Source organism: Bufo bufo, chromosome 6 (assembly GCF_905171765.1).
Source record: "Bufo bufo chromosome 6, aBufBuf1.1, whole genome shotgun sequence".
NCBI classification, from domain to species: domain Eukaryota; kingdom Metazoa; phylum Chordata; class Amphibia; order Anura; family Bufonidae; genus Bufo; species Bufo bufo.
This window is the reverse complement of record NC_053394.1, coordinates 339,705,420-339,732,299: the sequence shown is the minus strand read 5'-3', so window position 1 is coordinate 339,732,299 and position 26,880 is coordinate 339,705,420. Positions and strand designations below refer to the sequence as shown.

The 26,880-nt window shown below is 44.4% G+C and overlaps 1 protein-coding gene across 3 annotated transcripts in view; it reads right to left on the bottom strand.

Annotated features, from left to right (window-relative positions):
- Positions 1–25,153, bottom strand: part of ARHGAP40 (Rho GTPase activating protein 40) — a 72,418-nt gene extending 47,265 nt beyond the window's left edge. Inside the window, exon 1 of one of the 3 annotated variants that reach the window (XM_040437692.1) lies at positions 25,037–25,153. Coding sequence is in view for 2 of the 3 variants with exons in the window: in XM_040437690.1 (XP_040293624.1) it covers positions 8,937–9,070 (134 nt within the window). In the remaining variant the exon portion in view is untranslated. Of the gene's footprint in view, positions 1–8,936; positions 9,268–19,397; positions 19,533–25,036 lie in introns of those variants that run through there. The other 2 variants (XM_040437691.1, XM_040437690.1) reach the window with 2 other exon arrangements.
- Between the last annotated feature and the right edge of the window lie 1,727 nt (positions 25,154–26,880).

The window sequence follows — 26,880 nt, the reverse complement described above, 5'->3', positions numbered from 1 at the left end:
AGGACATCAGCGCAGACAGTACTCAATGATGATGTAGCTGATCACAATTGGAAGCTGGGTGAACAAGGGGCTTCATCATCATCGGGAGAAAAGGGTGACAGTTTGCGCGTGAGGCAGCGGCGGAGCCAGCAAGTCGGTAGCATGGCCAGAAGTCAGCAGGGTGGCATCAGTGGGAGGTCGGGGAGCCAAGCGTGCCTGGGGTAGACACCCGCTTTGCAGGAGCCTACCTGCCCGGAAAGTAGTGGTGCAGGTGTTCACAGAGGCAGCAGCCAGTCAGTGCAGAATGTTGGGGGAAAAATCACCTACTCAGCGGTTTGGCAGTTTTTGTTAAGCCGCCGGAGGAGGTGAACATGGCCATTTACCGAATCTGTGGGCAGAAGGTGAAGCGTGGCCAGGGTGCCAATGTTGGCACTACGGCCCTGCGTCAACATATGCAGCGTTACCATAAAGTGGCCTGGGAGAACCGTGGCTCCGATGTGGTGGTCAAGCATGCCGCAGCAACCGCTGCATCACCCAGTGGCACGCACCCAATTTCAGGCTGTCAAGGCACCACCACCTCAGCTGAATGGAGCAGTCTGTCATCTATCGGTCCTGATGCTCTTGCTCCTCGTCCTCCTACTCCTCGTCACTCATTTCATCAGCAGTCGATCACTGAAGCGATTGCAAAGAGACAGCAATACGCGTGTGGTCATCCTATGGGCAGAAGTTGAACTTGCTGCTGGCCAAGTTGCTGGTACTGCAGTCCCTCCCTTTCAGAGTGGTGGACTCTGCACCTTCCAGAGAAATTATGTCTTGTGCCGAGCCGAGGTGGAGAGTCCCAAACCGTCATTTCTTTGCGAAAAAGGCAGTACCAGCCCTGCACAAATTTGTAGAACACAAGGTGGGCCAGTCCTTGAGCCTGTCAGTGCCTGCCAAAGTGCACAGCAACACCGATGTGTGGAGCTGTAACTACGGTCAGGGACAATACATGTCCTTTACGGCTCACTGAGTGAATGTGGTTCCTGCCCAGCCACACCAGTAACTTGGCCAGATGACGCCGCTTCCGCCTCCACGTTCTCACAACGTTGGTCCTGCGACAATGTCCGCCTCTGCCTCCTCATCCACCACCATGTCCTCAGCCTCCACTGCAGGGACAATTCACAGTGTTCCTCCAGCATACCAAATATGCAGGGCACGGTGGTATCATGCTGTTCTACAACTTGTTTGCCTGGGTGAACGGAGTCACACAAGGGAGGAACTGCTCCAGGTCCTTCATCAAGAAATTGAATCCTGGCTTTCTCTGCGACAACTCAAAATCGGAACCATGGTGAGCAACAACGGAAAGAACATGGTATCTGCGCTGCGTCATGGAGGGCTGAGCCATGCGCCCTGCATGGTGCACGTGTTCAATCTGGTTGTCAAGCGGTTCCTGAAATCTTCCACCCACCTGCAAGACATCCTAAAAATGGCCAGGAAACTTTGCATGCACTTCAGCCACTCGTACACTGCCAAGCACACCCTCCTTGAGCTGCAGCAGCAGAACGGCGTCCCCCAACATAGGCTAATATGCGACGTTTCCACCCATTGGAATTCCACCCTCAATATATTGGACCGACTTTACGAACAGAGAAAGGCCATAAACGATTTCTGGGTAATCCAAGCAGACAGAGGTACTCCCCTGTGTAACTTTGAGGTTAGCCAGTGGCAGCTCATGCGTGACACCTGCCGTTTACTCATGCCCTTTGAGGAGGCCACTTGTCAGTCGCCAGGACTACGGGGATGAAAACGTCATTCCACTAATTCATATCCGGGAAAAGAGGCTGTAAATCTGGCTAGTCAGGGACTGGAGATGTGGCGCCTACATCTCACGCCACATAGAGCCCTGTGAGGGCTAAAATGGAGGAGCAGGAGGAGACATTGGAGCTCAAGAATGTGTAGCAAAATGGTGTTTTTTTCTGCACAGGAGACAGGAAAGGAGCAAAAGGGAGATGAGGAAGACGAAGCAGAGAACCCAGGCACACGGTGGCAGTAAGCAGTGGAGATGGAAGCTGGGAGTCCCTCCGAGTCACTTGCACAAATGGCCCGCTGCATGCTCACTTTTTTGGGATGACTTCTGGCTCTCCACCTTGTTGGACCATCACTACTGGTCCAAAATTGGGGCCTTTTTTACACCCGGGAGGACAAACTGAACTACCATAGAGACATCCTATGTAGTCAGTTGGCCGCTGCCTATATGCCCCATCGTCCATCCTCTCTTTCAAGTCTGGCCCTCTGTGCTCTCATTCCACTGCCATGGCTGCTGTGGCGGGGTGGGGGGGGGGTAGGAGCAGTACCAGCTCTATCAGCAGCAGCTTGCGTCTAGAGTAGCTGATGAGGCAGTTTTTCTTCAGCCCCTAGTAAAGAAACTACTCACCAGCAAGCAGCAGCGCTAGACCTGGAGCAGAACCTGAACCAGCAGGTGGTGGCATACTTGGACAGCACCCTGCCACCCCAAATTGAATATCCGCTGGACTACTGGGCAGCCAAACTGGATTTGTGGCCGCAACTGGCAGAATTTGCTTTAGAAAAGCTGTCTTGCCTGGCCAGTAGCGTGGCATCAGCGGGTGTTTAGTGCGGCAGGGGCCATAGTTACCCCAAGAAGAACTCACCTGTCCACCCAAAATGTGGAGAGACTGACCTTTGTCAAGATTAATCAGGCGTGGATCAGCCAGGATTCACCCACCAATGCCTGATGCAATCAGATTACCTCATCCATGCTGCCCTCACCCAAACCTTGACAAAAGAGACCGGTTTCTCGGCTACCTGACTCAGCTACTATTCTGATGCTGCATCCGTCTGATGCCACACATCTGATGCCACTCACCATCGTCAGGGTACTGTTATTGCCACCCACCTGCCACTCTGTCACCAGGTCACTCTGTGGTCTCCTGATTCTGCTGCCACTTCACCACTCAGGTCTCCTCATGCTGCTGTTGCTACCTCCAAACTATGGTCACCAGGTCACTCTGTGGTCACCACATGCTGCTGCTGCCACCTCCACACTATGTCACCTTGCCACTCTGTGGTCTCCTCATGCTGCTGCCAACTCACAACTCTGTCTCTGGGCCACTCTGTAGTGTCCTCATGCTGCTGCTGCCACCTCCACACTGTTGCCTTGCCAGTCTGTGGCCTCCTCATGCTGCTGCTGCCACCTGCACACTATATCACCTTGCCCTCTGTGGTCTCCTCATGCTGCTACCACTTCACCACTCTGTGGTCTCCTCATGCTGCTGCTTACCTCAACACAATGTCACTTGGCCACTCTGTGGACCTTCTCATGCTGTTTCCACGCTCCCCACGCCATGACTGGGCCACTATTTTGCCCTTTTTGGCGGCCTGGGCTGACATCCTCATTTATTTGACCCTTCTTCTGATCTGTCAGAAGGAAGGAAAAATGAGACGCAAAATGGATCCTGTCTATGTAGCAGCTGTAAGGTCTGTATGATCCCATCAGAATTGGCTTATGATTTGGTAGCCAAAAGCACGAGTGGGTACAAAACACAGAAGACATGCAAATATTCCATTCACGTGTCATCTCTGTTTTTTTGGCTTTAGCAATACTGATGGATTACTGACCAAATGCTGATCGAGTGAAGGTGGATGCTCAACAGACAGGATCAATTTTTGGGGAATTATTGTTCTTATGGAGCAGAAGGGCAAAATAATCAGTGACGTCAACACAAACTTACTGCGGACACCCTCTCCACTCTGTCCGGGGGGCTCTTCTTGTATAAGCGTTTAATAGAACTGGTTCTGTAGACATCTATGTGGAATCAGCTGACGACGGTATAAAAGGAGTGTGTTTTTTCTTGAAGCTAACCTTGACCTGTAAGGCCGAGTTCATACTTCAGTTATTTGGTCAGTTTTGGCCCCATAACTGCCCAAATAAGTGAAGTGTGCAGTGATTCTAAGAGCGACTGTCATCTGCATGTCATACTGACTCACAGTATTGTTTCACTACCACAGCAGACTCCCTATGCGTGTTACTGCAAAGCACAGTGTTCTACACCACTATACAGGCTCTCTGCAACCAGGAAATGGCTGTTTTTTAACGCAATTCGCCACAAATAAATTCAGGTCAAATCGAATCATTTCGGAAAATTCGGCTAACTGGCAAAATCGAATTTCTGAGAAATTTGCTCATCTCTAGTCATTTCTGAAGGGCTATGCCACTGAAAATTCACTACAGAATATTGTCCTCCTGTAGCAGCAAGCACAAAGAGATAAAACTATATACATAGGTAACCCATCATCATTTTACTGATGCTGTGAGGGGAAGATGTCATCTGTTACTACAATAGTGGGTTAGTAAAGTTAGGATAATAGTATGACAGCTCTATTGTTTTCTTGATAAAGATGTCCACATAACAGAATTGCATTTATCAGTGTATTGTCTGATGCTCTACAGTAACTCATCCTTTTCCTTCTCTGGTCGAATGGTCCGAGTGAGAAAGTCAAGCGGAGGCTGTTTGCCGTACTAAAAGTCTAAACAAACAGGAAGTTAGGCTACTTTCACACTTGCGGCAGGACGGATCCGACAGGCTGTTCACCATGTCGGATCCGTCCTTCCGCTATTTCGCCGTGCCGCCGCTCCGTCCCCATTGACTATAATGGGGACGGGGGCGGAGCAGGGAGTTATAAAGCATACTGTTATGTACTGCTGACATTAGCACATCGCTCGTGTCAGTCAGCTTCATAACGTTATTTCTGATAGAAACCCTTTAACTAAATCTTACAATACTCTATACTGTATACTAAATGATGTAAAGTTATGGTCAGCACATGTTTCATAAGGTCCAGGAAGGACCCATTATGGGCCTTTGTCAGCTCCCTTCCGGGATCTCGCAGTAACAGTTTCTATATTTGTAATAATAAGGCCATTCAGTTTCAGGGCTGAATACCAAAGAGTTAACGTACGCTATGATGTTATATGTACTGTATGAATAACTGCTGAGTGCATCATGCGGAACTAGCTGGCATTGTATGGCGCTTCTTTGTTGTGTCCTAGTCTTCAGTGACCCAGTTCTCAGTATAATGTGTTACAGAATGATAAAGCGCTGTCTCTTACAGAAGTAACATATGCAACCTGCTGTGAAGAAGATCACAAAGAAAGAATATTGGGGCAGATTTACTAATCCTACAGATGGCGGCACTTTATGCTGGCTGTCTAGACCTGCACCACATTTATCACAGAGGTTTAGGCTGGATGATAAATGTGACGTAGGGATAGATACTTTTCTCTGACTCTATACAAACTGTTGATCGGCTTACTTTGAGACAGAATTTTACACCAGAACTGTGGTGTCATTTTGTCACAAAATGTTGCATCCTAGGCCACAACCATTTCAAACCATGCCTCACCCCTTTTGGAACTAGGCGCAGAATATTTCATTAAACCTAGATGTCCCAAATTGCACAATTTAAGCCAAAATCCAGGTGTGGACCATAGTATATCCAGTATCACCTGCTCTAGTTCTAGAAACCAGGAGGTGGACATGCCAGCTGCATTGGGGCCCTGCAGCTGGCATGTCCACAGCTAATGGACTACATGTCTTCTTAGGCTACTTTCACACTTGCGGCAGAGAGATCCGTCAAGCAGTTCCGTCGCCGGAACTGCCTGCCGGATCAGGCAAAATGTATGCTAGCTGATGGCATTAGTAAGACTGATCAGGATCCTGATCAGTCTTAAAAATGCCTGATCAGTCGAAAAAATGCATTGAAATGCTGGATCCGTCTTTCCGGTGTCATCCGGCAAAAACGGATCCGGCATTTATTTTTTCACCTTTTTTTCAGTCTGCGCATGAGCATACCGGAAGGACGGATCCGGCATTCCGGTATTCTGAATGCCGGATCCGGCACTAATACATTCCTATGGAAAAAAATGCCGGATCCGGCATTCAGGCAAGTCTTCAGTTTTTTTAGCCGGAGATAAAACCGTAGCATGCTACGGTTTTCTCTTTTGCCTGATCAGTCAAAACGACTGAACTGAAGACATCCTGATGCAAACTGAACGGATTACTCTCCATTCATAATGCATGGGGACATACCTGATCAGTTCTTTTCCGGTAAAGAGCCCCTGTGACGGAACTCTATGCCGGAAAAGAAAAACGCAAGTGTGAAAGTACCTTTAGCCATGTTTCACAGTTATTGAAAGCTTGGTACAGGGGCAAGGGATTTTCTGGTGAGCCAAGAATGAGGTGGTCTAGCACCCCGCCACTGAAAATCAAGGAGCCCATATAGTGTTCATGTATAGCATTCCTCTGTTGTTGGTGTTTGGCTCTAATTAAGCTACTGTAAGTAGCCTCTAAGGAAGTATCAGTTAGGCATCTCAGGTAGCTGCGACATCACAAATAGTTTTCAGTCAGGATAGGTATTGTGACATCACAGGTAGGTTTTAGTCAGATACATTGCTGTGACATCACAAGTTGTGGCATCATAGTGGTTCTCAGGTATGCTGATGCCACATCACAAGTGGGTTTCAGTTGGGTAAGCTACTATGACATCACAAGTGGGCCTCAAGTAAGGGTACTTTCACACTTGCGGCAGAGGATTCCGGCAGGCAGATCAGTCACCAGAACACTTAATGCTGGATACGCAGCATGCTGCGGTATTTTCTTTGTCCAAAAATGTAAGAGGGACTGAACGGATGCATCCTGAACTGATTGCTCTCCATTCAGAATGCATTAGGATAAAACTGATCAGTTTTTTTCCGGTATTGAGCTCCTGTGACGGAACTCCGCGCCGGAAAACAAAAACGCTAGTGTAAAGTACCCTAAGCTGCCATGATATTAGAATAACTCACTTGAATGAAACAGTTGTGATGTCACAGCAGTTACTTGACGGAAACCCACTTGTGATATCAGGCAATTATGACATCACAGGTGGATATCCAGCAGGAAGTGGCCCTGTCAGTCCCAGCAGCTTACCTGATGAAATCAGCTATCCTGACCGAAACTCATTTGTGATCTTCTACTAGCTGACCTGCTTGAAACCCACTGTGAGGTCACCAAACTTATCCGACAGAAAAACGCATTATAGTTGAAGCTGACGCGAAACACGTTTCGGGGTGGTTCGTTTTTTGAGGTGCAGATCTGGGTCTGTATTATACTTCTTTATTTACACTTCCTTGTCTTCAAACAACTTTTTTAGGGAATACCATATGGTCTTTGTCATTTGTGCATATTTTCCCCTATTAGACATTGTATATGTTACTACAGACAACCCTGAACGGCCCCCTTGTGGGCTGTGGTGTGTCAATGCTAAGAATTAACAAAGACATTGCGATATATTTCTATATGCGTTGCAGTGTGTTTTGGTATTTGATATAGGCGTTTTTCTTTGCGTCTTTTTAGATCAGCACCTGCATAAGAAATCTTTTGAGTAATTAGCCCTCATTTACAGGTATACAACATTATATAGTTGGTAAATTTGGGGTACGTAAGCCCCGCTCCTGAGAATGGCCCCAGACCCAACAGGGACTATCCAATTATGGGTGGCGTGACCATTTTCAACTTGGGACAGCTCAAATTTTCCAGGACTGTCTGAAAATTAGGGAGCGTCCCCTGCAAATTCAAGACTACTGGCAACTATGTGCTTGTTATGACATAGCACCTTAACTGCCTGAATCTCAAGTTCAGGGGCAAATACATCACTTAGTATGTACCAAACATCAAGAGGCCCACATACCAATTTTACATAGGCGTCCACCCCTGATATAAACATTGACTCATAGAGTAAACAGTTGTTTGTAGCTCCCAGTGACCGTATATACGTATATATTAATGCCGTTCATACACAGCCACCAATAGGTATCATAATCACAGCCAACAAACTAGTTCATACAAATCAGGATAAACCATATACCTCCTATTACAACACAGAAATACATGTACCTTCTGCGCTCTCTTGGTAAACAAGTTATTGAGCATGTTACCCTGACATCAACACCAATTCCTCTCACGTGGTCATCAGAGCATGGACTCTACGTCTCAACTTAACTTCTAATACACAGGCCATTAGATACCTGCTTATGCCTTACCATTTCCTAAAACCTACAGTACCTAAAACTTGACCTACAATCTTCATGGAGGAACCTTAAGTGGTTCATTCCCATACTTCTCTTACCTCCTGTATAGATTTTAAAACCATTTTCTCAATATTGAACAGGCATCTGTACATGCATAGGTGGATATGTGATAAAGGGGCTATACAATCAGGACAATGCCCTTTCCAAATACACTTTTATGGCATATGGGTTCTATAGAGGTGCACCTCCACTCATAGGCAGGGGGTGAGATTTAAATTTTTAACAACAGGCTCCCTACTCAACGGCGGACACGCGGCTTCACGACACATAATTACATATGCATACACCATATATATGCAACACACATACACCTAAATACACCATATACATGGTACACATACATAAATACACCATATATACACACACACATACCACCCAACTAAGGAGCTAAACTATCAGTGCAGAGCCAGAGCACCGGATCGGGACTCAGCCGGTAACACGGTTCTCCGATCCAGTTGTAATTTTAACAACCGGATCTGGAGAACTGGCTGAATCCCATGCCTGATCATAGGGGAGCCTGATACAACCCATGTACAGCATATGTTATTGTACACGATACTCATAAAGGGATATTGACACAGTTATTTGTTCTTCATTATCAACTAATTCAGATTGGCACCCAACACCAGCTGTACATTCAGATGCCTAGATTATAAATTGCTCCAAATACGTTCAAAAGTTCTGTTCAAACATAATTTTATACCGATATGCACTGACTCATTAAACTGTAAAAGAACATATTTGCCACTATACAAGTCATTGACTTTGGGTTAGACAGCATAGAAGTATAGGACAACATGGCAATCCCCTGAAATGTGGCTGCACTGGTTACCTGTTTGACAGAGGAAACAAGTGTCTTGAAAGAAGAATTTGGGGTCTTGGTATCCGGGTAATAGGAAATAGTGATGCATTTTCTCTCTGCTTCAGAGAGTCTACACTGGGAGCTGGCGACATCCTAGAATCCATTCACAAGGTTTGCAGGTTTAAGAGAAAGCACCAGGCACAGAACAATGCAGATTCCATTCCACGACGTATAGAACATTATAGAACAGGTTGAAACCTTCATCCAATCTCATTTCTTCAGTATAAATCTGTATAAGAACTCCATGGAGCAAAGGAGCTCTGAAGAGCTTTAGCAGAAAGTGTTCTCAAACCACCTTCTCCCTGGCTCTGCACCACAGTGAACTTGCTATACCGGTTTTGCAACCTATCAATTTCTGCCAATCCTTTTGCAATGCCTACATGCCAGAGGGCGGGGGTTTGAAATCCACTTGGAAAGGCATATGCATGGTGTGGTGGATTTTAGGATGCTAGCGAGGGCATACATACGGTGCCACCAATGTATCAGCCATAGAGCCTATGAGAAAGGTGTCACTAAGCTGGCTAATTCTCCATGGTACGTGCAAAAATGTTCAGGGCTTACTTACTCCATGAAGTTAATGAAAAGGAAACTGCCTCCTAGGTCCCACTATCTTTAAAGCAAATTTCCACCCAGCGTCAAACTGGACCAGCGTCTGATGGACTTAGGTCCCCAAAGACAACCCCATTCAGAGCCAATCGCTTAGGAGTTGATTCTCAGATTATCTATTTGATCCTACTGATGATACAGTATGTCCACAGTCTAACACCCTTTCCATTACAACATGTTCTATAAACGTAAGCTTAGGGCATTGTTAGGGCAGGTTCACAATTGAGTTTAACGAATCCAGCAGGCTGTTCTGGCAGAAAACAGCCTGCCAGGGTTTACCGAATCCTGTCTAGCTGGACATTCACTGCTGGAACCCATAGACTATAACGGCATTTTGTGGGGATCTGGCCACTTTCTGGCGAAATGGCAGCTTTCGACCAGACAAAACCCATTGCATGCAAGGTTTTTTGTCTCGCTAATAACAGTACTTATGCCGGAAAGCAGCCAGAACGCCGCTGGATCTCATTATAGTCAATGGGGTCCAGTGGTGAACGACAGTATCGGGCTAGGCTAGATCGGATGAACTCCAGGAGGCTGTTCCTCTGCCAGAACAACCGGCTACATCTGTTTAGTGTAAATTTGAACCTACTCTTAGCAACCTAACCTTCAGTACTTATTTAGTCATTAGTGGATGTCATTAGTATTAAACACTCTGACTTTTTTAACCAGCTGTGTTGAGTTAATAAACCTATATTGTAACACACTAGACTCCAGGGAGGCCTGGTATCTATGAATTCTTGACAAGCTTGCCTCTCAGGCTTTTAACATAGTAATGATGTATATATTCCTCCTAAATGTCAAAGGCAAGCATGCAATTACTGGTCTACAGACAGAGAAGTCCTGTGGTCAAACAACTTACTGTAAGAAGCAGAAAAAGGCTGCTAGGTAAACTCTATAAGGTCAGTCCTGAAGGCTTTACATGATCTTAATCACTGTATCCTATTACATTCTAAAGGCCACTGAGCCAAAAGAGAACTGTTTTTATATAAAACTACTGATAATTGTATGTACTGTAGATGGAGTAGACAACATAGGCACAACCAGAAGAATTGCCTGAAGGGTTGTGCTCAGTAGGGAGGATTCTTGTAATATTTCATTTTGGTGAGCAGCTTTGTGTTAATGAAGTCAGAAGATAATTTCTGTTTCCACTGATTAGTGGCAACACAACAGAATGATCTTGCCACTCAACCCCCAGGTTGATGTGCTCTGGGTGCTGTTTGCCAGGAGGGTGACAGCAAGCAATCTTTCCTTGGCCCCGGTATTAACAAGGCTAGGGCAGAGAATGGAACCTTTGCCCTGTGTAAACTATGGGTTTGCTCAACCCCATGGTCGAAGGATGGGATAAATCTCCATACATGGCCATATCTGTCTACATGTTCTTCTAGATCAGTGTTTCTAAACTCCAGTCCTCTGGATCCACCTGCCGGACAGGATTTGAAAATATCCCACAGAATGAATACCTGTGGCAAATCCTGATGGAGTGACACTTATGGTATCACCTGCTCAATACTAAGGAAATCCTGAAAACATGACAGGCAGGTGGGCCCTGAGGATTGGAGTTGAGGAACACTGTTCTAGATAATTACTCTTTGGAACAGATGGAAGATGTCCATAAATGAATTGATCTGGTCAATTTCTTATCAATGGACTAGTGGTCCACATTAAATGGGTTGCCAGATATCCCCTTGTTTTATATGACCTACAATGAAATGGTTAGCTTCCGCTAAAAGTCATGTCCAAGGCAAAACTAGCAGAGAGGCCACCATGGTTAGCATCTGGCAGTGGCATCCACAATATAAGTAGGCATGGTCATAACTGGTGATTTCAGTAGAAAATACTGGGGTTCTAAAACAGGTTGAGTTGAACTGCAAAAAATTCTCTTCTGATATTGGATGTGCTCCAAAATATATAATGACTTGATACTGAACTCATGCACTTGTCATCTACAAGCAGCATTTTTTATTAGATGACCTGGTTGTCATCAACATGCAGACGTCATGGATTAGTTTCCAATACTACAACTCTACCCGGAGAGTAGTCTGCCACTACATAACTAGCACATGTGTTATCAAGATACGGAAATATTTGTGTGAGGAAAGATGTCACAATCATGTAGATTCATAAGTGCCACTTGTCAATGGGTGTATCATCACGACCTACATAGCCAGTATACTACAGATATGACCAACATACCTTTCCATACCAATATATGGCAGTTCCCAAGGGTTAGGCCCATAATTAGCCAATAGCGTGAGCTGGTATTGTTGAGATCCTTATGTAATCACATACTGTACTGAATAGGAAGAAAAGGTGTGGTTTCAAAGAAAAGGACTTTGTCCGCAATTAGCCACAGAAGAGCAGATTTCTAAACATATTATAGATATAGCGGCATTATCTTAAAGGGGGTTTTAAAACCGAATTAAAATTAGTTCAGAATGGCTTAAATAAATGAAAATTATAGTAGCCATAATTGCATCCCCCAATACTCCCGTTTTGGTGCTTCCTGTGCCCTACTTGTTTCTACTTCCCGGTCCCTCTCGACACAGGAAATGTGACTGCTCAACCAATCAGTGGCCATAATATTGATCCGCCTCATCCAGCGATTGGCGACCAAGAAGTAACCTGTAAGGAATCCAACAAGCGTCAGAATCTGGGCCGTGGAAGATTGTGGCGAGACGAGCTTGACGCCTTTTATCTTTTAAGCTATTTTTGATCTGTTTTGGTGACATTTTACAGGCCAGACAATCTCTTTGAACAACATGCACATTGATTTATGAGATTAGCAATGGAAAAAAAAATGAACGGAGTAAAAGAAAAATGTTAAGCATGGGCTTATGCAGGATGCAACATGTCAGCACGGGGCCCGACTGGTGCCCCACTGCAGTTCTCCACAACCTTTATTTGGGGGTCAGTGTAGGAACCGTAAGGTACATAAAAGTGCAAGTGAGAAATTATTGTACCTTATTAGTTGCTGGAATGCAGGACCTAAAATCTCTGCAATAATAGTATTTGTATTCTAGCTACATGATGAAGTAGTCGCAACGAGACATTCATATTTACCAAGCATTCAAACTACATGGTCATGTGAGCATTTTGGGAAATTAAAGAGGTTGTCTCACTTTTGCAAATGGGATTTATCATGTAGAGAAAGTTAATACAAGGCACTTACTAATGTATTGTGATTCTCCATATTGCCTCCTTTGCTGGCTGGGTTAATTTTTCCATCACGTTATACACTGCTCGTTTCCATGGTTATGACCACTCTGAAATCCATCAGCGGTGGTCGTATTTGCACACTATAGGAAAAAGCACTAGCCTATGTGCGCTCCCACGGTCCAGGCCACCAGAGAGGCTGTTGATTTTTCCTATAATGTGAAAGCACGACCACCACTGATGGATTGTAGGGTGGTCGTAACTAAGGAAATGAGCAGTGTATAATGTGATAGAAAAATGAATCCAGCCAGCAAATGAGGCAATTATTGTATTAACTTTCTGTACATGATAAATGCCACTTGCTGAAGTAAGACAACCCCTTTAACATGGAAAATGTCCTATTTACAACAAGTTTTAATACTAAGGTAGATTTACTATTCCTGTATCTGGTGTAAACCCTAACAGGCTGTCTAGAGCGGCAACTGATTTATTTCAGGCTGGATGATAAATCAGGTACAGGGATAGACGCTTTTCTCGGACTCTGGACCAACTATTGGCTGCATTAGTTTGAGGCAGATTTTAGGCCAGAACTCGAGTGCAAACTGGCATATCTTGGGGCCACACCCATTACCATGGGGCCACAACCCCTTCCCCCCAAGTCACACCTCTTTTTGGATTAGCTGCAGAAACTCTTTAACCAGCTCAACACTGGACCATTTCTTCCCCCCCCCCCCCCCCCTCCCCCTTATTGACCAGACACATTTTTCTTTAAGTACATGGCATTTTTGTGACCTTTTTATTTTGGTGTTTTATTTTTTTTTATGTTTTATACCTAGGGAAAAATAAATTAAAAAAATAAAAATAAGAAAAACACACATAAAACAAAGAAAAATAGTCTTAATAGCGCAACATGGAACCAAAACATGTATTTAAAAAAAAAAAAATTATATCCCCTTTTCATAATGGTCGTTTGATTCCTGGAATGTATGCATTATAGTCACTGGGGCTAGAAGCTACGGTGTCGTGGCTTTTAAAAAAAAAAATGTATTCTACTTTTTTTTTTATTTTACACCTTGTGCTCCCCATAAAGGTCATACGAGACATTTAGAGAACAATTTTATATTTTCTTATATTATTGTAGCAGATTTCTCCTGTAACGGGAGCTCACATAGTATCCCCAGTTACAGAAGTAATACAGCCCCCAGAGAGGTTGTACATTGCTGTCCAACCTCACTGCACTAGCTGATCTAATGTCTGCTAAGACCCAGCAGCTCCTGCAGCTACCCGGCCTCTGAGCAGAAAGCAGAATTGCCAATGCGCGCCGTGTATGCAAGGGAAGCAGTGTGCTGGATTAGTTGTCCATTCACTGATATGTGACTTTTGAAAATAACCAAGGGTGCTTGTGTGGAACAGAAATCGAAGTTTTAGCTGCAGGTTTCCACTGTTGATTTCCTTGAATATCTACAGCGAAGTATCAAAATTGCATTGCGGGAACATGCGCGATTTTTCTGCGCGAGTGCAAAACATTGTAATGCGTTTTGCACTCGCGTGAGAAAAATCGGCATGTTTGGTACCCAAACCCGAACTTCTTCACAGAAGTTCGGGCTTGGGATCGGTGTTCTGTAGATTGTATTATTTTCCCTTATAACATGGTTATAAGGGAAAATAATAGCATTCTGAATACAGAATGCATAGTAAAATAGGGCTGGAGGGGTTAAAAAAATAAATAATATAATTTAACTCACCTTAATCCACTTGATCGCGTAGCCCGGCATCTCCTTCTGTCTTCATCTTAGCTGTGTGCAGGAACAGGACCTGTGGTGACGTCACTCTGGTCATCACAGGATCCATCACATGATCTTTTACCATGGTGATGGACTATGTGATGACCGGAGTGACGTCACCACAGGTCCTGTTCCTGCACACAGCTAAGATGAAGACAGAAGGAGATGCCGGGCTGCGCGATCAAGTGGATTAAGGCGAGTTAAATTATTATTTATTTTTTAACCCGTTCAGCGCTATTTTACTATGCATTCTGTATTCAGAATGCTATTTTCCCTTATAACCATGTTATAAGGGAAAATAATAATGATCGGGTCTCCATCCAGATAGTCTCCTAGCAACTGTGCGTGAAAATCGCACCGCATCCGCACTTGCTTGCGCTTTTCACGCAACCCCATTCACTTCTATGGGGCCTGCGTTGCGTGAAAAACGCAGAATATAGAGCATGCTGCGATTTTCACGCAACGCACAAGTGATGGGTGAAAATCACCGCTCAGGTGAACAGCCCCATAGAAATGAATGGGTCGGGATTCAGTGCGGGTGCAATGCGTTCAACTCACGCATCGCATCCGCCCGGAATACTCGCCCGTGTGAAAGGGGCCTTACTGATTCTTCAGCACAATCCACTGCTAAATCTGCATGTAACATCTGCTGAAGAATCACAATGAATCTGTAGCGAGACCCATGGTGGAACTTTTCCCACAGTGATTTTCCTTCTTGAAGGACGTAATGTTAGAACCTCGGTGTAGACTGACACTTGGCGAACTACAAAGGAAAAATATCACTGGAAGAAAATGTAACCGTAGTTATGGAGATGATATTCTCATTGTAGAACCCCTATAGGCACTGTAATGGTGGTCATAAGTGGTTGTTACTAGCATCTTTAAAAGATAATACAATTTGCACTGATTGGAGACTAGTTCTAGAAGAATATTCTTTTCTGTACAAATGCAGCCATTGTGGTTTTTTACCCAGTTACCAGCATTCACATGACTGAGATAATGAATGGTGCCCAGGGCCAGTAACTGACTCATCATGGATACAGGCCTCGACAAGGAACATGTCTGGCTTTAACGGGAATATAATTATCTTGTAGAAATCATACGAGTTACAATTAGTCGCTTCATACCACTATGAACAAAATTAGTCATGCACCATTCTTCCTTTAAGAACAGATGCCTTTTGTTTAAGATTTCTTACTCTACATGTGGAGCTGTGAAGAAACTGCACAAAGGAGAGTGATTTTATCAGGTGGATCCTTGCAAACCATGCAAGGTGTTACAGATTTGAAGCCAAAACTAGGACTATGGATACCTCAATGCTGTGAGCCAAGAGCAGCCAAAAACGTGACTGTAACAAGTGCCTTCTTATGAGGGAGAAAAGTATTGAATCTAACAGATGTTTTTGTGGCAATTTTAAGGGACAGTGCATTGACAAAAAGCCAGTGAAGGCAACACATGTATGTTAGCTATGGACTTCACTGCATTTGGTTGGGGTTTACAAAGCTTCAGGTCCGCTATCATACTAAGAGATTGACCAACTGTAAAAGGAAAACTCCCTGCAGCTGGAAATTGTAAAAATACTGACTGAACAAGAGAGTATAGAGAATGTGAAAGAAATTGCATGCCATGGCTAAACTGGAAAGATTGATCAGAAAAGTGACTTCCTACTGAACTACCATACTGACTATTCTTCCATAGTTATGCAGCCTTGGGAAAACAGTCAATGCAACCTATAAAACACTGTCCCTACCTTTGCAAATGCCTGTGTATGCCACCTATCGAGTTGCTCTAGTAAACTACAGCTAACTTGTTTTACCCAAAACCAGCCTCATCATTGCACAGCATCCTCACCTACACTGCCACTGCACAATGCCACTTCCAGTGGGACCTGCCTTGTACCCCAGAACCCAGTAACACTCAGGTCACCCCAAACACCACCAGACAGGAAGCCATAAAAACAAGAGTGTGCCCCGAGGCAAAGAAGTGGGTGGCCCTCCCTTCGCAGCACAGCCCAGGGAGCACCAGAGTAAGGATGGCCACTGTGAGCACTACAACCACCAACATCCACACCATCACTGCCACTCCCGTACTGGGTCCGCTGTAATAGTAGTCAATGTTCCAGTTTACTCACAGAACATATTGAGAACAGTTGAGACTTTTGTCAGCAAAAAAAAGGCTGCTTGCCTGCACCATGTGTACAAGCTTGTAGAAAGACTCAACACCTCTGTATGGGGTTCGTCACACATGTATTTGGCCTGGAGCCCTCACATCAGCTCACGATAAAGTGGTAGATTTCAGGGAGACGTGCAGCTTTTCTGCGCACAGACGCAACTTTTTTTCATGCACAAATAAACAATACCAGTCTAAGTGAGTATGAACCTGTCTAACTGAAAAACAACCACCAGAGGTCAGACTAATAACAATACTGCCAAGTCTAAGGTCCGTTTCACATTTGCGGCAAGCAGATCCAGCAGGCTGTTCCGGGTTGGGACAGCCTGCCGGATCAGTGAATACCGGGCGCTACCGAGACGAGATACCATCCGGCCCCATTCACTATAATAGGGACTGGTGGAGATTCGGCCGCTACCCGATAAATATGCTAAGAAGCGGGCGGACAAAAACTGCTGTGTGCAGCAGGCAAAATAACACAGCCGAATGACATACGCCAGTCTAATTTTACTCCTAAAAACAGGCAAGCTTGATAAATGTGCCCCATTGTATTACAAAACAATAAGTAAAAAATAGGGTTCCATAGAGGTCTAGGGTCCCCCTTATGCGCTAGTGAAGGACTGTGCTGAAGGAGCCGCACAGGACTCTGCTGTGTGTCTGAGCCGTTAGTTCCAAAAACAGGATCAAATCCAAAGGTATTTTGAGCAAGACGTTCCATCTTTGACAAGTGTGGCAAGAAAATTCTAACTTTCTGGCCCTTAGGACTCACATACATAGTACAGACCTGTGCACAAAGTCTGCACAGATCCTCCATTGGACTCAAATTGTATGAAGATATGTAATACCCCAGAGTGGTATTGCCACCTCTTTGTGCCCCCCCCCCCCTGCTATTTCCTATGGTTGACCCAATGTCATCTTATGTATTGATTTCCAGGTCCCGCATAATATGCATATTCTTTTCCTTGTAATGTACTGTTCAAGTGTAGTGTGCCTGGTTTACCAGCAGGTGGCAGAAGGCTTGGCAGAGCTAGTTTTGCCTAGAGTGGACATTTATATCCATTCTAACCCTCTCTAGAGAGGGAGAAGTTTTAGTTAGTGGGTCAGTCTAGAGCAGGCATGCTCACCCTGCGGCCCTCCAGCTGTTGCAAAACTACAACTCCCAGCATTCTGGGACAGCCTACAGCAGGGCATTGTGGGAGTTGTAGTTTTATAACAGCTGGAGGGCTGCAGGTTGAGCATCCCTGGTCTAAAAGATCCCCTCTATGGGTTAAGAAGCAGGCCCTCGTCCCTGTTGGATGGACCCTGTCAAAGCCAGCCAGAGTACCTTCAACTCGGCTGGAACAAGATAGAAGTAGTAAAGAGCCTCAGAAGGCAGGAGGAAAGGTTCCCTGGATAAAGATAAAGAGAGAGATAAATAAAGCTAAAGATACAGATAAAGATTAAAGACTGAGTCAGACTACAGAAAGCCAAATTCAGCAAAAAGGAAAAAAGTTTCTATTTAATCCAGTTAGCACAGCAGAGCTAAAGGAAGTGACAGATGTAGCAGAGCCAAATGTGTTTGCCTGCCAGAAGTTATGCCAAAACCTGCTAGTAACCAAGATAAAGTTTGGAAGATTGTTCCTTGATGAGAGTTTACTCAAGTAAAGCTGTATTCAACGTTAATACAAGTCTGGACTCAGTTTATTTCATCCTCATCACCTATCCATCTTCGTTGCACTGCTACGGACGACCACTCCTGGGGTTCCAGGATATCCAGGTAGGAGGACCGCGACACGTGCACAGCCACACCTAAAGGGACATTATAGGCAACCCTTACACCACTGAGGTATTCCTACACCTCGGTACCACCACCACCTACTTAGGGGGACCCAGTCCCTCGTTGCTGAAATGCAACTGGCATCACTACAAACTTTTAACCTCTTAATTCGACTTAAAAGGGACCCCCCTGGATGACGTCGCACCCGTGGTGCGCTGCAGATATTCTACTCTAGAATGCCACGGTACATAGGGAGCATATAGCAGTAAACTCAGCACTACAGAAGAATTTCCACATCCACAACAGTATTTACTTAGGTAAGAAAAAAAATAAAGATTTTCCATATGGATTTTCGCACAGAATTCTCTGCGTTTCCGCACCAAATCTGCGTCAAAGTCCGTGTGCATTATTCGCGGATTGGCACCGATCCATACCTTGCATTGCAAGGGGCGAAATCTGTACTAAAAATCCACAAGCTTCAGATTTCAAAATCCACACGGCAGAGCAATGTTCGCACGCAAAAAATACGTAAAGTGTACATGAAATTCTATCTAATCTTATTTACTTTGCTGGGACTATTTCCGCAAGAAAATGCACACAGAAATCTGCATATAATACACAACAAAGATCTCTTTCACACAAGAGTTTTCCATCGGGTTGCGATACGCGAAGCAAACGCATAACATCTGGACTGAATCCTGACCCGTTCATTTCAATGGGTCTGTGCACATGAGCAACGTTTTTCACGCATAATTTCTGCGTTCAGGAAAAGTCGAAGCATCTTCTATATTTCTGCTTTTTTTCACGCAGCTCTGGTTCCATAGAAGGGTAATACGGCTTCCGTGAAAAACAGATTGCATCCGTATGCAATGCGTTTTTTCACCGATGGTTGCTAGGAGATGTAAATTGTTTTTTTTATTTTTTTTATTTTTTTTCACGTACATACAGACAAAACAGACTGACCTTGTGTGCAAAACCATCAGCTTTTTCCTGAACAGACCCTGAAAGAATCCGTAACGCGCGTGTGAAAGAGCGTATAAAATGGAGCTGTGATACAGCTAAGTGCACAAGCCCTTATTTTGGAGAAAATGATAGAGGTAAGAGCAGGAGCGAGGACGCGCAGAGAATGAGGAACTCGTGCTGCACGCTCAGTGTTGTTTCTGAACCAGTAGTTTCCTTATTCTCATGCCAATAACCTCAAATAATCAAAACACGTTCAAGGACAAAGCCTTGAGTGGAAGTGTCTGGGTTGTGAAAACTTCCTTATCAGATGGTTTTTACTTCAGCATATTCATAGTTAAAGACTCTCCTGACATGTCTGGTTTAGTACCTACCTGCCTCTCCCATGCAATAACAATTCTGGAACTTATGACTATTCTGTGGTATGCCTCTATTATTCTAAACTTTATAAAAGAATTGCAAGCAGTCTGCGATAAAAGGTCCAGCTGAGTGTTACCAGTTGGGGGTGGGGGGGGGTGTCCCCTGAACAGTTTGACATTGGCAGTACTGATTGGATAGTGTCAGACTATGCAGGGACATGCTCCCAACTGGTAATACCTAGATGGACCTTCGTTGCACACCGCTAGTAATTCCTTCATACAATTCTAGAAGGTATAATAGAAGAATGGCATAACATTGCGTTATATGAAAAGATGCCACTCCATTCATTTCAGGGCGCTGCAGGGGGTACGGGGCCCCCATTCTTGTGATCGGACGGGTTCCAAGTGGTAGGAACCTCACCGATCTAATAGTTATTCCCTATCCTGTGGACAGAGGATAACTTAATGTAACCGGAACAACCCTTTAAGTTGTAAGCAATCTTGTGGACTACAGCTGGCACTCAAGAGTTAAAATCAAATCAGTAGCACTACAAAAAGTTCCATTGTAGCCCAGGCCTTAGGCTCCATTCACACATCCGCAGGTTCGTTGCGCATTTTGCGGAACAGAATTGCAGACCCATTCATTTCTATGACTTCCGGGTCGCCATTTTCGTTCTCGAAAGAAATAGAACAAGCCCTATTCTTGTCCGCAATTGCGAACAAGAATAGGCATAGTCTATTAGTGCCGGCGATGTGCGGTCCGCAAAAAGCGGAATGCACATTGCCGGTGTCCGTGTTTTGCGGATCCGCAAAACACACACGGATGTGTGAATGGACCCTTACAGTGAACTAGCATGAAGTGACAGCATGAAACGTGGTGAAGTACACTTGGCCCGAGCTTATCACTGACATTCAAAAAATACTATTCATACTTGTTGACAGTTTCCATATTTTTTGTACACTGAATTAAAATAGTCTAGAAAACAGCAACAATGAGGTTGAACACTTGTTGGCATGCTTAAAGGGGTTGTGTCACTTCAGCTAATTACATTTATCATGTAGAGAAAATTAATAGAAGCCACTTACTAATGTATTGTTATTGTCCGTATTGCTTCCTTTGCTGGCAGGATTCATTTTTCCATCACATTATCCACTGCTCGTTTCCATGGTTACGACCACCCTGCAGTCCATCAGTGGTGGTCGTACTTGCAGACTATAGGAGAAAGCACTAGCCTATGTCCGCTCCTGTGGTCCCGACCACCAGAGAGACCAATGCTTTTTCCTATAGTGTGCAAACACAACCACCACTGATGGATTGCAGGGTGGTCTGTAACCATGGAAAAGAGCAGTGTATAATGTGATGGAAAAAATGAATCCAGCCAGCAAAGGAAGCAATATGGACAATCACAATACATTAGTAAGTGCCTTGTATTAACTTTTTCTACACGATAAATACCACTTGCCAACAAGGCTTCAACTTCATTTTTGCTGTTTTCTAGACTATTTTACTGTAATTCAGTGTACAAAAAATATGGAAACTGTCGACAAGTAAAATTGAGCGAACCCGAACAGTCACTGAGGAAGGGGAAAGAAGTCCCCGAAACGCGTTTGGCGTAATCCACCCCTGCACTTGTACCAACTGGATATACCGCAGAATATTGATTAAAGCAACAAAAATTGGAGCGCTCCAAAGCTTTACGTCTCGAGAATTGTCCTATCTATAAAATCGGGACTGAAAAGCTACTCTCGCGATCTTTTGACGGAAACCACGTGATATGCACTGGTGAGCGAGAACGCCGACGGAAAGAGACATAGCCGCGTGGTGTGGTGAGTAGAAGTCTGCGGTACGGGACATACAGCTACCGACTTTGATCCTCCACCGGTAAGATACATAATACCGCTCTACTTACCACCTACATTTAATCGCCAGTTATACACTCGGCAAACACCAGCCCTGATAATAGATATTGTTTCCGATGGACTGAACCGATGTATGCTCACTGTGCACAGCTCATGGACTGATTTCCTCCCCCAGGCGAACATTTGGAGAATCAAATATACTGCTGTCCATACAGCGCTATCTTCAAACAGACACCCTCAGAATTGAGAGGAGGACTTTTATATGACAGCCATAAGACCTCTTCTTTTGCATAGCTAATCAAGGGACTTGATCTATATGGTCTGAGACTCCATTGCGATTGTTACTCTATATTCTGCTTCCACTCTATCTCAGCCACAGACATGTACAGACCAAAAGTTTGGACACACCTTCTCATTCAAAGAGTTTTCTTTATTTTCATGACTATGAAAATTGTAGATTCACACTGTAGGCATCAAAACTATGAATTAACACATGTGGAATTATATACATAACAAACAATTGTGAAACAACTGAAAATATGTCATATTCTAGGTTCTTCAAAGTAGCCACCTTTTGCTTTGATTACTGCTTTGCACACTCTTGGCATTCTCTTGATGAGCTTCAAGAGGTAGTCCCCTGAAATGGTTTTCACTTCACAGGTGTGCCCTGTCAGGTTTAATAAGTGGGATTTCTTGCCTTATAAATGGGGTTGGGACCATCAGTGGCATTGAGGAGAAGTCAGGTGGATACACAGCTGATAGTCCTACTGAATAGACTGTTAGAATTTGTATTATGGCAAGAAAAAAGCAGCTAAGTAAAGAAAAACGAGTGGCCATCATTACTTTAAGAAATGAAGGTCAGTCAGTCAGCCAAAAAATTGGGAAAACTTTGAAAGTAAGGGCTATTTGACCATGAAGGAGAGTGATGGGGTGCTGCGCCAGATGACCTGGCCTCCACAGTCACCGGACCTGAACCCAATCGAGATGGTTTGGGGTGAGCTGGACCGAAGAGTGAAGGCAAAAAGGGCCAACAAGTGCTAAGCATCTCTGGGAACTCCTTCAAGACTGTTGGAAGACCATTTCAGGGGACTACCTCTTGAAGCTCATCAAGAGAATGCCAAGAGTGTGCAAAGCAGTAATCAAAGCAAAAGGTGGCTACTTTGAAGAACCTAGAATATGACATATTTTCAGTTGTTTCACAATTGTTTGTTATGTATATAATTCCACATGTGTTAATTCATAGTTTTGATGCCTTCATAGTCATGAAAATAAAGAAAACTCTTTGAATGAGAAGGTGTGTCAAAACTTTTGGTCTGTACTGTATTATCATCTGGAACTGTGAATGGTTAGAGGTGGCTTAAGCAGAACCATGCAGCATGAATTTTTTTTATAGTCGTTTTATTAATTATTGATTTTATTGTTGCAAAATACATAATAAATTGTGACCTTTTATATGACCCACATATTGAGTGCCAGTCTTATTTACGTTTTTTCTATTTCCATTTCTTACTGATTGGGTGATCAGTCAAGACTAGAGCACCTATTCCACTCTGAGAAGATGGTGAGCTATCCACGTTAATCACATTTAATCCAGCAATGTCCTATTATTGCCCACAAGTCACGTTCCGTGGCTCCATTCAAGTCAATAGGTCCGCAAAAAAACGAAACACATACGAAAATGCATCCGTATGTCTTCTGTATCCGTTCTGTTTTTGCGGAACCATCTATTGAAAATGTTATGCCCAGCCCAATTTTTTCTATGTAATTACTGTATACGCCATATGGAAAAACGGAACAGAAACAAAAAACGGAACAATGGATCCGTGAAAAACTGACTACAAAACACTGAAAAAGCCATACGATCGTGTGAAAAAGGCCTAACGGAAATACAGCAGATTTGTCGCAGTGGATCTTTGTGCAGCAAATCTATAGCCTTGTACAGTACCAGCAAAGTGGATGAGATTTCAAGACATCTCATCCGCACGGCGCACGCTACGTAGGAAAACCACAGCGGAAATTGACCCGCGGTCTGGATTTGAGGTCTGCAGCATGTCAATTTAGGCCTCATGCACATGACCATTGTTTTGGTCCGCATCCGAGCCGCAGTTTTTGTGGCTCAGATGCGGACCTATTCAACTTTAATGGGGCTGCAAAAGAGGCGGACAGCACTCTGTTGCTCTGTTCTGTGGTCCGCAAAAAATATATAACCTGTCCGTTTTGCGGACAAGAATAGGCAGTTATATCAATGGCTGTCCGTGCCGTAGCACAAATTGCGGGACGGACACGGACGCCATCCGTGTTTTGCATACCGCAAAACACACAACGGTCTTGTGCATGAGCCTGTGAATCTCCACTGCAGATTTCACCTTTTGCTATGAAGAGGGTGCGCAGCGACAGACTTCTCCTTCATAGTTTCAGTCACGTGTGAACATAATTCACTGCTAATAGAACAATATGAAAGGTATACGTCTCAACTGAATAATCTTCTGACGGTGTGAGGCAGGAAAAATTATATACTTTATTAATAAATAATTAAAAATGGGGGGAAAAAAAAATGTATCACAAATCCTCAAAATGTAACAATAAATTTATGATAAACAAAAAGACGCTTGCTGGCTGAAGAGTCAGAGGACTGTGACATATAGGTCAAATCACTCCATCACTATATAGGCCAACACATGTGTCACAAATAACGCACAGTGAATCAGTGCTGCCCGGCAGTCCGATTGTGACTGCTTAAGGCTGGGTTCACACCTGAGTGTTTTACAGCGCGTTCCTACGTGCTGTAAAACGCTCAACAGGCAAAAGCCAATGTTTCCCTATGGGCACGGTTCTCACCTGAGCGTTTTACAGCGCGTACGAACGCGCTGTAAAACGCCCTACGCCCCAAGAAGTACAGGAGCTTCTTTGGTGGCGTATTGTCACGCGTAACACCTCTGTTTTTCATTATACGCCTCTGAGGTCAATAGCAAGAACGCGCGTACGACGCGCGTTTCCAAAATACAAAACGCCCCAATATACGCCCGATAAAAACGCCTGTCAACAGCGCATATCGAATACGCTCAGGTCTGAACCCAGCCTTACAGTCACCAAACATATGTGTGAACATAGCCTAAGCCTTGTGCATAGGGACGAATATCTGGAGCTCGCCCTTCTAGCTGCCAGTAAAAAAAAAAAAAGTATTTCCAATCAAAGCTGAATTTGCCAGTTTCCCAGAATTTTGTCGCGGTTTCTATTACAAAGTTTGAATACTACATTCCCTCTATTAACCCTTTACTTCTAAAGGTGAAATTCTCCTTGAATTACTGCTGAACAAGATAGAGGCAGAAAATAAAACCCTAGAACATTACTATTCACACCTAAACCTGGGGCGGTATTAAAAGCACAAAGTAACCGACACCCTGGGAAATGACATGACGGTACCTGCTGATAGGAAGCCACCGGGTATCACGAAGCCTGCCCGTCCAGCACTCCTGTCCTAGTGCCCCTGAAGCTGCTGCTGGCTGTTCCTCCTACTGATTACAGCAGCTGCCACAAAGAGGAGGGGAAGGAGAGGAGCAGGGCTACTGTGAGGGATCCTTTAAGGCTGCAGCTGCTCTCCTGCACAATACAAATGGCCTTGTACAATGCACTGTTCCCACGAATAATTGCTCTCTCCATGCCTCTGTCCGTTTCCTTTCGCCACGTAAATGCACCGCCCTAGCACTAGTGTATGTACAACTCTGCTGGAGAAAAGATACGGATGTAGCAGAGCGTCTGTGTGCATTCCGTTTTTTGCGGAAGGGAACAGCTGGCCCCATGATAGAACAATACTATCCTTGTCCGTTATGCGGACAATAATAGGACATGTTCTATCTTTGAACGCAACGGAAATACGGAAACGGAAGGCATACGGAGTACCTTCCCTTTTTTTTTTTTTGCGGATTCATTGAAATGAATGGTCCCGTATAGGGAACGCAAAAAAACGGAACATAAACGGAGTGTGCAAGAGGCCTTATGTCGTAGAAAAGACTTTTTAATGCATTTGTGACTTTTTTAGTTGCAATCTGCACTTTACACCGATCTTGCCAAATTTACAAAAAGAAAGCGTAGAGAAGACAAGGCCTGTCAAATTTGTCATTATTTACGACAAAAACTGGCATAAATAATGACTGAAATCGTCAGCCAGATTTCATTCTGGTGCATGGAGAGCCGGAGGAGGAAGGCAATTTATTACATGCCTCCTTCGGCAGCGCAGGCCCTATCAAGGCCTTAGCATTTAGGGTCCATTCACACATCCGTATGTGTTTTGCGGATCCGCAAAACATGGACACCGGCAATGTGCGTTCCGTATTTTGAGGACCGCACATCGCCGGCACTCTCATAGAAAATGCCTTTTCTTGTCCGCAATTGCAAAAAAATATAACCTGTCCTATTCTTGTCCGTTTTAGGCATTGTTACAATGGATCCGAAAAAAAAAAAAAAAACTGATGGCATACGGATGTCATCCGTTTTTTTTTTTTTGTGGATCCGCAGTTTGCAGACCGCAAAACACATACGGTCGTGTGCATGTAGCCTAATTCTGTAGCAGTAAGTTCATGCAGAGACACAGAGCATTATAAATCAGTACAATGCCCATTGTAAATTCTGAGTAGTGTCCATAAGAGGAGCATGATTTCTGCACATCTGAAAAGGCCTTACTAAGGTCAGTCTTAGGGCTCATGCACACAAACACGTGCTGTGTTTTGCGGTCCACAAATGCACACAGATGCTGCCCGTGTGCATTCCGCAAACAGGCCGCCCATAATAGAAATGCCTATTCTTGTCCGCAAAACAGACAAGAATAGGATATGTTCAATTTTTTGGGGCGGCCCCACGGAACATAAACCCGAACTCGAACTTCAAATCCCTAGGAGTGAACGCTCACCACTCGGACAGGCATCGCTCCCAGCGGCCGGTCAGCCATGACTGCAGGGAGAAAGTTCACCGACAGCACTGGCCACGCTGGTCAGTGAGTATATTCATAGTGTACCAGTTTAAATGTAATAAAAAGCGGTAATGGAGATTTAATTTAAACCTCTCAGGCTCCTGTCCCCATCAGGCTGTGAGGGAGCAGGGCAGGCAGAGGCCCGCGGCTCCCGCACAGCCCGTCTCCTATGCTGATAGAAGACAGATGGCCCTTAGCAACGCTTATTTCAGAGAGCGCTGCTAAGGGACATTTCAGCCCAAGTTTTCTAGCGTAAATAAAGTATATTACAAAAATCTTCCCTGTCACTGTCCCTACACAT